At 45.9% G+C, this 11,664-nt stretch overlaps 1 protein-coding gene across 1 annotated transcript; it reads left to right on the forward strand.

Annotated features, from left to right (window-relative positions):
* Positions 1-2,660: 2,660 nt before the first annotated feature.
* On the forward strand, positions 2,661-10,704 carry MYOCOS (myocilin opposite strand). The gene is made up of 3 exons (XM_057727197.1): positions 2,661-2,914; positions 7,714-7,850; positions 10,566-10,704. Exons 2-3 carry the CDS (start codon positions 7,756-7,758, stop codon positions 10,702-10,704), a joined length of 234 nt encoding a protein of 77 aa, XP_057583180.1. The 5' UTR covers positions 2,661-2,914; positions 7,714-7,755.
* The last annotated feature ends 960 nt before the right edge of the window (positions 10,705-11,664 follow it).

Consider the following 11,664-nt stretch of genomic DNA (forward strand, 5'->3'; position numbering starts at 1 on the left):
CTTCCAAGTACGTCCGTTCCAATCATACATGGAAAGCATGTGAAAAGGACCACTGGCTAGGTCCTGGACCCAGTGGCCTCACTGTAAGTCAAACCTGGGCCAGGACTCCATCCCTGGCCTCCATGTGTTCCCAACTCTAACAGAAGGACCATGTTGACACTTTGAATATCAACTTGAATCCTGTGTCCAAAAATCTTGAGATGTGTAGGTAATTCCCAGTGTACAGTAACTTGGGTAAATGGCCCTAGGTCCCCATGAGGAGTCATTACCATACACCCTTGCCAGGGTATTGCAAGGTCCTCCTCCTAGGACCTTTCTCTTTTATTTATTCATTTTTTAAAAACTGAGTAATTTTTTGGCCGTGCTGTGCAGCATGCAGGATTTTAATTCCCTGACCAGGGATCCAACCTGTGCCCTCTGCATTGGGACCTCAGAGTCTTAACTGCTGGACCACCAGGGAAGTCCCTGATTTCTCTTTGAGTCAGCGGGTTCAAGGTTCAGAAACTGAGAATGAGATGGTGACCTTTTATTAAGGTGGCTGCCCTCGGCCTCATCATCCATCGTTGATTTGATTGTAGAAACGGAGCAATACTTGCTGACTGTTCCCCATTCTTAGGAAGACTGTTCTATGAACCACCTCTATCGTTCTGTGGGGGCCAAACTACCCAGATGCCACTCTGGTTTTGCTGCTGGTTATAATAATACCATCTACCGTTCTTGATCCTTAACCACTAGACTCCTATTAATTTAATAAATTTATTTATTTATTTATTGGCTGCGTTGGGTCTTTGTTGCTGCACACGGGCTTTCTCTAGTTTCGGAGAGCAGGGGCTACTTACTCTTCATTGTGGTGCGAGGGCTCCTCATCATGGTGGCTTCTCTTGTTGTGGAGCATGGGCTCTAGGCGTGTGGGCTTCAGTAGTTGTGGCACGTAGGCTCAATAGTTGTGGCTCGCAGGCTCAATAGTTGTGGCTCACAGGCTCTAGAGTGCAGGCTCAGTAGTTGTGGTGCACAGGCTTAGTTGCTCTGCGGCATGTGGGATCTTCCTGGAGCAGGGCTTGAACCCGTGTCCCCTGCATTGGCAGGCAGATTCTTAACCATTGCGCCACTTAGGAAGTCCCTTAACTTAGTATCTATTATGCTCGCTGCTATATGGGAGACCAACTCCAATCATAGCATCTCCCACTGTCAACCCTTGTCTACAGAGGACAGCCACCCCTGGGCTTTGCAATGAGCCTGGAGCCCTTTTGTGAAGTATATTCTTTGTTTCTTTGGTAAAGAGAGTGTCTGCCATGCTCACCCCCAGAGCATACTCACCTGGTGGGTTTTCTGCCCTTACACAGTATATCCAGTCTAGACTGCCCATTTCTCTGAGCCTTTTGTTCCCTTCCTCCATCCCTCCTGGAATTTGTACTTCATTTAACGTGGTCCGCCTCTTACTGCCAGCTTCCAAGAGCCATCACAGCAGCAGGTGAGCACTCTCTCCCGGGGTCCCTGCTGGGAAGTTAAAACGTGTATCGCAGGACAGGGCTCTCCTAAACCCCCCTTGACCCGGCATTCGCAGGATCCAGTCTCACATGTAGATTAATACCACACCCAGCTGGTGCATGTTAGCCAAGTGCTGTAGCTGTTTCTTCCTACAGTCCCTTAGCAGTTTCCTGGCAGGTTATGTGGTGACTTGACTCTAGCTGTTGGTCTGGCAGCCAGAAGGGAGAGCCTGAAGGGAGTGTGTGTTGCCCTACAACAGAGAGGCCTCTGCAGCATCTTTAATCAAGAGGAGAGCTAGGCTCCTACAGGGAGGCCCAAACCATTTCTGCTCAGATGCATCTGGGGTTTCAAGGTTTCTAAGTGTATCAGTCCCCAAGTCTTCATCCCGAGTCTCAGGATCCTGTTCTTCCCCAGCCTTGCTGGAACTGAGAAATCAGCCTTCTCTGGGATGGTACTTTTATAATTAAGTTCTCAGCCTTGTCCTCAACTTCTTCTGTCCCTTGGCTGCAGAAAACGAGCTGCTGCCACGGAGGCCTCTGACTTCCTCACTTCACCTTCAACTGCTGATTAATGACCCCAATCTTTCATCGTCTTTCTCAGAAAGAGGCACTGTCCTTATAATTTGTTCTTCCTCTGAACCTCTCAAAAGCTTGAGATATTAAACCTGCCAGTTCATTCTCTTCCAACACAGTCCTATCCCAATTTACCATCAATGAAATTTTAACCACCAGCCATTGCAGCTTGCCAGGCGCTGCTAATGTTCCACTTACCGTCAGCGATAAGCTCTCTTTGCCTGGCAATCCACCGCCAAAATCTCTTTTTAGAGTCAGTTTCCTCAAACCACTGCTGGCACCCACCGTATTAGGCTGAGTTTCCTGGGGAACACACTGAAATGAAGATTTATGTCCGGGAAGTTCGTTGAGGGCGTGGCCCCCTGCCTCAGTATCTGTGGGAGATGGAAGTCGAACTGTGATGTATCAACAGCTACAACAAAGGCCTCAGTTGATTCTGCAGGCAGCTCCGGAAGTAGGATGGGTCTGGGCATTCATACCCCTACACCATTTGACGAGGATCAGTCATTGGATGAGGGCTGTCATTTGCCTCTAGGGGAGGGGCTCAGGCAACTTGGCTGAGGCTATTGTCTTCAGCTGAAAGCAATGCCTGGCGAGGGACTCAGCGGAACACCATCAGCCACCAACGGTCCTAGCAGCTGGGAAAATGAGTGTCTCAGCCAGAAAGAGGATCTGGATGACATGCGACAGCATCAGCTACAACACGATGGGTGTTGTTTTAGGTGCTGCGATACAGCAGTGAACATGGCAGGCAAAAACCCATGCTCTCGTCTACATTTTAAATGGAGTTCACAAGGAAGGCATCACTGTGCAGGCAACGCTGAGCAAAGACTTGAAGGAACAGAGGAAACAAGGTATGTAGATATTTGGGGCGGCGTATTCCAGGCAGAGGCAACAGCAAGTGCAAAGCCTGGCTTGAAGGGGGAGTGTCCCTGGATGTTCAGGAACATGGCAAGGCCAGAGTGAGAGAAAGGGAGAGTGATCATTGTTAAGGTCAGAGAAATTGGGGGGTCAGGGAAGGAGGCAGATTATAATGAACTTTGAAGGCCATTGCAAGGGTTTTTGGCTTATACTCCGGGTAAAATGCAAAGCCATTGGAGAGTTTGGAGCAGAGGAGAAATATGACATATTTTTAAAGGATTGTGCTGGCTGTGTGTTGAAGGAGGGACAAGAATGAAAACAGGCAGGCCAGTTAGGAGGCTTTTGTGAGTATTCACGCCAAAGGTGATAGTGAGTTGCAGACCAGGGCGGGTAACAGTGAAGGTGGTAAGAAGTGGCTGGATTCTGAATATAACTCGAAGAATTGAGCTCAAAATCTACCTGCTGATGGATTGAATGTGAGTTTGAGAGAGAGAGAGATATGACAACGATGACTTCTAGATTCGAGGCTCAAGCAGCTGAACGCGTGGGGTTGCCGTTAACAGAAATGGGGAAGACAGCAGGTGGAGCAGGCTTGAAGGAGTTGATCAAGAGTTCAGTCTTGGACGTGCTGAGTTAAATGTTTATTAGTAAAATGGAGATGTCATTGCTGATATATCAGTCTAGAGTTCAGGAGAGACATCTGGACTGGAGAGACAGACAGGATGTCATCATCCTATCGATGGAATTTCACGACATGACAAAATGAGATCCACAGAGAAATGAGCACAGAGAAGGGAGGAGATTCAAGGACCGAGCCTTGGATGCTCTAATGTTAAGAGTTTAGGAAGAGAAGAAACAAGCAAAGGGAGCTAAGAAAGAGTAACCAGTGAGGCTGGGGCAGGAAAAGTGTGGTGTCCTGGAAGCCAATGAGGAAATGTTTCAAGGAGGAGGGAGTGATCTACTGTTTCCAACGCCACTGACAGCTGAGTGAGAGGAGTAGCGTTTTGGTAAGTCACCGCTGGTGTGGATTTGATAGAGGACAGAAGGAAAGCGACTGGAGACAATGAATACAAACAACTCTTTTCCCAGAAATTTTTGCTGATTTGTTTTGTGGTGGGGAAAACTGGGTTCAAGAGAGAGTTTTAAGATGGGAAAAATAACGTTTGTACACTGATGGGGAATATCCAGTAGACCAGAGAGGAGGTCAGGGGAGCTGAGAGTAGACTTGAGGGGCACACATGCCTATGTTAGTGCTGATTATCCTGTTACCTCAGCTATGCCTGTAAAAATCGTACCTGGCTTATACACTTTTGCAGAGATTCAGAACAGCTGAATCACATTCGAGGTAGAGTGCTAGAGTCATACATTTTTGTAGCTTTAGGGATGGCAAGATAATATAGTACCTAGAGGTGTCTCCTCTTTGGCTTTTCCAATTCAAGTCTTCCTGGGAGGCCCAGCAGGGTGACCCATCCTGTTCTTCCGGGAGGATCCCTGTCCCTCATTTGCCTGCATATCAATCTGCCTCCTGACAATTCTTATCCTTTGGTCTATGTTCCACACACAACAAAGAGAGCCTAAGAGAGAAGTTTCAATGCCCCTATTGTAAAATTAGTAATATTGGTAGCTGTATATTTTTCTATTGTTTTAAGTGAATACGTGTTCTCGTTTTATTCTCTCTTGTGAGTGGAAAACCGTAGTCGTTAAATTTGTGAACTTTGGTGCCAGGTAGACCATGTTTTGAACTCCAGGTTTATCGCATGTTATGTCACAAGTAGCAGCTACCTTCTACTGTGATTTCATTATAGTTAATGGAGAGAAATACAGACTCTTACCGCCAAACTGCTTTATTACCAGGGCTGCTTTCTTATCCACCTGAAGTGTCAACTTCATGCCAAGATTGAGAAACATGTTTTCGATAAGTATGGGACATCATAAAGGATGGCTAGCCTAGGAGGTAGGGATTTTTCCAGGTTTGTATTGCTGTTAATCATTCAGATGTATATGAGGACAGCGAATTTCCCAAGGGTTCCTGTGTAAGAGCTCAGACTTTGTTCTCCCAAGTCATTGGGCCAAAACAGCAACAAACACAAAACAAACCATTTTAAGAAATTAGTACAGTCACTGCATCCTTTCTGAAATTTACATCCAATAATTGCTTCTGACATATTCAAACACAATACAGAAATTTGTTTATGTTTGACTTTGGTAATCATATGGCTAAAGAAAACCTGTGGGAGCACAGTGCTATCGCAGATTCTGATTGAGTTTAATTGTTGGGTTCCCACTAGGAACTCAACACTGTGCCAAGCCCCAGGATAGGAGGGAGGGAAAAAGTAGGACTCCTGCTTTCAAAAAGTATATAATTGGGTTTGTGAGGAAAAGGCTTACATTCATGGTGTTACAGGAAGGGCAGTACACACATATGTTCATATTCATCCTGGGCCATATGTATATGCATTTAAAAGTTTAAAAAGGCCAAAAATAAGGGTTAAATTGGGTTTTTTTTGCAAATATTTTCTCAATCCTCGCAACTACCCTAGGAGAAAGAGTATTCTTTTTTGTAATTGAAGTATAGTTGATTTACAATTTTGTGTTAATTTCTGCCATACAGCAAAGTGATTCTATTCAATTGTATATATATATGTATATATATACACACACACACACACATATATATATACACATTCTTTTAAAATTCTTTTCCATTATGGTTTATCACAGGAGATTGAATATAGTTCCCTGTGCTCTACAGTAGGACCTTGTTGTTTAGCCATCCATATATAATAGTTTGCATCTGCTAATTCCAAACTCCAGATCCCTCCCTCCCCCACCCCTCCCTCCCTTGGCAACCACAAGTCTGTGCTCTATGTCAGTGAGTCTGTTTCTATTTTGTAGATAGGTTCATGTGTGTCGTATTTTAGATTCCACACATAAGTGATATCATATGGTATTTGTTTTTTTGACTGACTTCACCTAGTATGATAATCTCTAAGTCCATCCCTGTTGCTGCAAATGGCATTATTTCATTCTCTTCTATGGCTGAGTAATATTCCCGTGTGTGTGTGTGTGTGTGTATCTCACATCTTTTTTCTCCATTCATCTGTCAATGGACATTTAGGTTGTTTCCATGTCTTGGCTATTGTGAATAGTGCTGCTATGAGTAGGTAGGAAAACTTTTATAGGTAGGAAAACCGAGGCTCATAGAAGTTAAATTACTTGACCAATATCATTCAGCTCAGAAGTGAGAGCCATGAAATCAATCAACACCTTTTATTTCAAAGCCAAAGCACCTGCCACCTCAGCAGAAGTGCTGAGTCATCAGGAAGGAATGGGATCAGTTATTATGATGGTGCTGGGAGGAGGGGTGTACATGAATTAGCTTTTAAAATGTAGTCAGGTAACAGGTCAAGATGTCATGCTTTCCAGCCTCTCTTTGTGCTTCCTCGTTGCCCATGTAGACAGAGATCCTTCCCCTGCTCTGCACGCAGGACCCATCTCCTCCCTGCAATGTATTGGGGGATTTCTCATCAAGATCACTTCTCCAGAGAAAATCTGTGTCAGCTGCTACCTTGGAAGGGCACAAATCAGTGCATTAACTCAAGCTCCTGAGAGAGATTGACTACAGGAGGATAAAAAGTCCGGGAGGCAGTTGCCAGCTGTGGTAGTGCTTTTGGTCTTTTCATTCTCTGAGACGGTGGAGTAACTAATATTTGGGAACAGAGTCTGTAGAGAGTAAGAGTTTTTCTTTAAAGACCATGAGCTAAGGTGTGGAAGGGTCATATCCTGAGCTGATCTGGGATCAAAACGTGAGTCAGTTGGGCTTCCTCCTAAGAACAAACCTTTCGAGCCAGAAGGTCAGGCTGGTGAGCTCAGGCTGTTGCAACTCATGTTCTGAGAATGGCCATGTCACCTCTCAAGTGTGACAGGTGTCCAAGAACAGAGACTCATCTCTCATACCTTTGGAAATGGCTTGGCACTGAGGCAGACCTGGAGGGTCATTTGGCTCTGCAGTGGAGTCCATGAAGTCAGACAAGCACTTGTTCCTGGAATCCTAGGTTCGGATTCTAGCTCTGTGCCCCCTGGGGAAGCTGCCTAATTTCTCTGCTGCTCAGTTTCCCCATTGGTTCAGTGGGGATCATAAAAACTTCCCTTGCAGAATTACTGTGGTTACCAAACAGGATACTGTAAAAGGACATCCTATAGTATCTGACACTAAAGAGGTCCTACTGCTGCTATTTCTCTTCTCAATGTCAAGCCTCCAATGTCTCTGCCAGGTGCATATCTGAACAAGTAGCCTTGTCAATCCCATGCCCCTTTCCTGTTCTTTAGAAGGTAAGTGCTCCAGGAAGAGTGCTCTGCATGTGTCAGTGATGCCAAACAGCCCTGTGAGGGAAGGGCTCTGTGGGCGTGGCACTTGTTAGAGGGGAAGCAGCACTAACAGGGCCCAGCTGTGCAACCCGGGGAGCGGCAGTCCACCTCTCTGAGCCTCAGTTTCCTCATCTGTTCCCTGGGGGGACCCATAGCTGCTCTTGGTGTCCGTATCACAAGATTGGGGTAACAATACCGGTTCTATCTAAGGTAGGGAGGACCTTGCTCTCCCTCCACAGCAGGTATTTGAGAAAGTGTCTGCCTCACGACAGGGGTGGGGCTGGGGAGTGGGGGGTGGGGCGTGGGCTGTAGGGAGGACCCACTGAGAACACCACAGTGAAAGTCCTCTGCAAACTGTGTGCTGCTGGACCCAAGCAGAGCCGTCCCAAGCCCTGAAGCGTGTTTGCCGGTCCTTTTGTTTTAGATTCACAGGTGCAGTGAATCCTAATCCTCTGTGTGCAAGGCCATGGCTGAGAAGGTCTCCATGGGCAACAGCATTAACCTTCCCTACAGAGACCTGGTTTCCGAGGTGACCAGGCGCAGAATCACCATGACCACAAGGTACTCCCGGGGGTCTCTGGCGGGGGTTGGGATGGAGCATAAAAGCTGATCCTCACCAAGCGCTGTAAACGGCTCCCAGACCCTGGTTTATGTAAATGTATTCATTCGTTGCAGGGAGGCAGATGTTGCGGATGAGAAAACACGTTGTCACCCACTATGGGACACAGAGCTTTGTCACGTGGTCCTACAATAGGCAATGATAAGGGTGCGGGGGTGAACTTCAGATCAGTGGCTCTTGACTGGGGAGGGTGAGGATCACTTTGATCAACAGCTGGAAGTTATGAAATACCCTCCCAGTGTAAAGATGCATGACATTGCAAAATCTGGGGACAGCATGGACTCCCCGAACCTCGTCCTCATTCCCAGCTAGGCTGTGAGCTCTTTGCAGGCAAGACTGTTTCTCTCCTTCACTACTCTGTGCCTGGTGCTCAGGCCTGTTCTGCCACACCCTCAGAAAAGGGGGGCCTCAACAGCTTGTCTGGCCCAAAGGACAGGGTTTGCCTGCCTTGGAGTAGCTGCATGCTGGAGTTCTCAGACGAGTCCACTGCCTGACATCTTCCCCTGATGGAAGGGTCAGTGGATAAAACACAGGAAGACGAGTTAAATTTTAATTCCAGATGAAAAACGAAAAGGGTTTTTTTGGCCTAAGTACATCTGTGTGATATTCGTGATATAATTAGAGTAAAAAAATTAGTCATTTATCTGAAACTCAAATTTAACTGGGCACCCTGTATTTTCCTTTGCTAAATCTGTCAGGCCTGTGCTGACCACTATGGGATGATCTGTCCTCTCTTTGGTCTGAGATCCCCAGATCCAGTCGGGTGCCCAAGACATCCTGTATATAAAGTTGTATAAAGAAAACGTTAGAACTCTAATTTATATGAAAACTGAGCTCTATTGAAACTAACACTTTTTAAAATAAATTTATTTATTTAATTTATTGGCTGCATGGGGTCTTCGTTGCTGCACATGGGCTTTCTCTAGTTGATGCGCGCAGGGGCTACTCTTCATTGTGGTGCACAGGCTCCTCATTGTGGTGGCTTCTCTTGTTGTGGTTCACAGGCTCTAGAGTACAGGCTCAATAGTTGTGGTGCATGGGCTTAGCTGCTCCGCAGCATGTGGAATCTTCCCGGACCAGGGCTCGAACCCATGTCCCCTGCATTGGCAGGTGGATTCTCAACCACTGCGCCACCAGGGAAGTCCCAATTCTATTGAAATTGATGTTTGGCTGTGTGCTGCTTCTTCCCTGTGTGTCAGGAGGTCCTGTATAGATTCTGAGACCTTCCTGTTGGGAGGATGGGAGCTACAAAGCTGGAGAAAGTCCACCTTCACTGGACTGCTTCACTCATTTGCAGCAAATGCCAACATGCTGCAGTTTGTCTGTGTGGGTTAAGTGGACTTATAAGGTATAGTGTCTAGTCTTAATGAATGTAAACCTCAATAGAGACAAGTGGCCTAACAAACTTCTGCAAAGAAACCTGGGGTGAAGTAATTCTAATAATGCAAATGTGAGTAAACAACAATTGGCAGAGCTGACACTTTTGGTTTGAATTCTGGGGGGTGTATAGTATGAGCTTAAAAATAGTGATTTTATGAGACCTGACAAGTTGGCCAAAAATAAAAATTATTGATTTGAAATAGGGACCTCCATCCAGTTTTTTCACAATGCTTCTTGACTTTAGAGTTTATTGAGATGTTACTGCATTGATTTAAAAAATTCTCTATAATTTCTTAGTTAACATGCATATGGAGGTGTCAAACCTTTACTGACGGGGCTACAGATCAAATCTGACACCACTGGTTAAACCGTGAGAGTGCCATCGTCTCCAGGAGGCTGTGGTCGCTATGGTCTAACATCCACTCAAGGAGGAAGAGAATCCACAGTTCTGGAGCCTCTCTTAGCTTCCTTCCCTGTTGCCACCTCCCCATTATCTTACATCCCCTTAGCAACATTAGGGGTCAACTCAGACTGGGAGATGCAACCATGAACTTGTGGTCAGGAGATCTGAGTTTGGATTCCAGTTCTGTCTTTTACTGGCCACATGACCCGAGTAAATTGCCTTCTGTCTCAGCTCCCTCAGCTGAAAAACTTATAGAGGTGAACTGTGGTTGAGAATCTGAATGTAGTTAGTTTCTAGTTAATTTCCAAGTCCCTAGAACATAGTAAGTGTTCAGGAAACAGTTAAATCTGAATCTTCAATCACTCGACTGGCTAGTCCTAGTCCCTTGAAGGCAGGGTTTGCGCAGCCCTGAGTAGAATGGAGATGCCTGGTGCATTCTAGCAGAAGGGGAGGAGACCCTGGCAGGCTGTGGGCAGGGGCTGGGGGTGGGGACTAGGCAGAAAGGAGAGCTGAAGTGAGCCTAGGCTGAACTGACTAGAGAATAGCTGGGATGCAAATAAAACCTCGAGAGAGATAGCCTGCCCTAGGCTGAAACTACAGAGAGCCGGATGGTAGGGGTGGACCCCAGCTACATTGGTTTCATGGGACCAGCAGAGATGGTTAAATCCTCTCTGAGAAGAGCTGACACACAAGTGTAAACAGAGTGTACCTCGTTTTTTGGCAGGCGATAGCTCTATAAACGGGTAGGTGAATCGGTATGTCCTCCAAAATGCTAAGTGTTCTGTTTAGGTGCTGGGATTGGGGGGTTCTTTTTTCCTTCTTCTTAAAAATCCCTTCTTTGTTTAAATGACATTCAGTGTGCCTTTCCTCCCAGAGAGGAGAGATTTACCAAGAAAATTGATGAAGCCTGGGAGATACCCTCAGATGTGGATTTGGGACAAACCCCTCCTCCTAGTGCAGCCGGCTCCGAAGTACCCCCAGCCCCACCTCCCTCTCCAACTGAAGACTCCTAAGCACCTAAAACATCAGTCCTTTTGAACTGGATTTTGACAGAAAACTCCAGAAAACTGTTTCCATGAAGTTATTGGGGTTAGCTTTGAAGACTGTCTTGGAAAATCTTTGTTCTTTCTTTCCTAGTTTTCTTCTCCTACAACCACTGTTGGGCATTGTTTATCCTTACCCATGCACTTAGAGTATCTTTGGTTTCTCAAGCCAAGTCTCTGATGTCTATATGTGGTCTTTAATTTATGCCACACCGTAGAACACTTATGGTAGTCAGTTGTATTTGAATTAAAAAAAAAAAAAGTTCCAGCCTCAGTGTTCGTTACTAAGTCTGGATGAATAGAAAGTCCAGGCCTCTCTGAATTTAAAGATCTGAACACCAGAGAACCCTGAGGGGCTTGGGTTTTCAAAGCTCAGCCTGGGATGCGGCAGTTTTATGGCCTTTTGTAGTGGTGTCACGCAGCTGCCTCCCATCTCCTGGGCTGGAGCTGGGCTGCATTTCACATTTATGGACATTTCCAAAGTTTGCTTCTTGGAAATTTAAGTGAATTTCAAACTCTAACAGAAGAGACTTAACTTGAAAAGCAGCCAAGTGCAGAGTGGCCTAGTTAGGGAGGAAGAGCATATGCTCAGACCACATGCTCAGGACTCCCCAGAGCACCTCTAAGGACCCCTCAGGACTTTTCTGAAGAGTCTGAAAGCATCAAAGATGTGGTAATTCAAATCCACATCCGGGAAATGTCCGTAGATGCTACTGGGGAGGAGGACATTTCCTCCTCTGTTCTTCTTGAGTCCTGGTGGCTAGACTAATAAAATTGACACAAGACAAGTGAACAGGAGAAAGAGAAACACATTTTAATTCATGTGCATGGAGGTCTCTGGAAGCGGGACCAAAGAAATGGCCAAAGCAAGTAGTTTTTATACTTTTTAGACAAATAAATTTGTGAGGAATGGACAGGATAAAGAAATTT

The sequence above is a fragment of the Hippopotamus amphibius genome, chromosome 3 (genome assembly GCF_030028045.1).
Source record: "Hippopotamus amphibius kiboko isolate mHipAmp2 chromosome 3, mHipAmp2.hap2, whole genome shotgun sequence".
NCBI classification, from domain to species: domain Eukaryota; kingdom Metazoa; phylum Chordata; class Mammalia; order Artiodactyla; family Hippopotamidae; genus Hippopotamus; species Hippopotamus amphibius.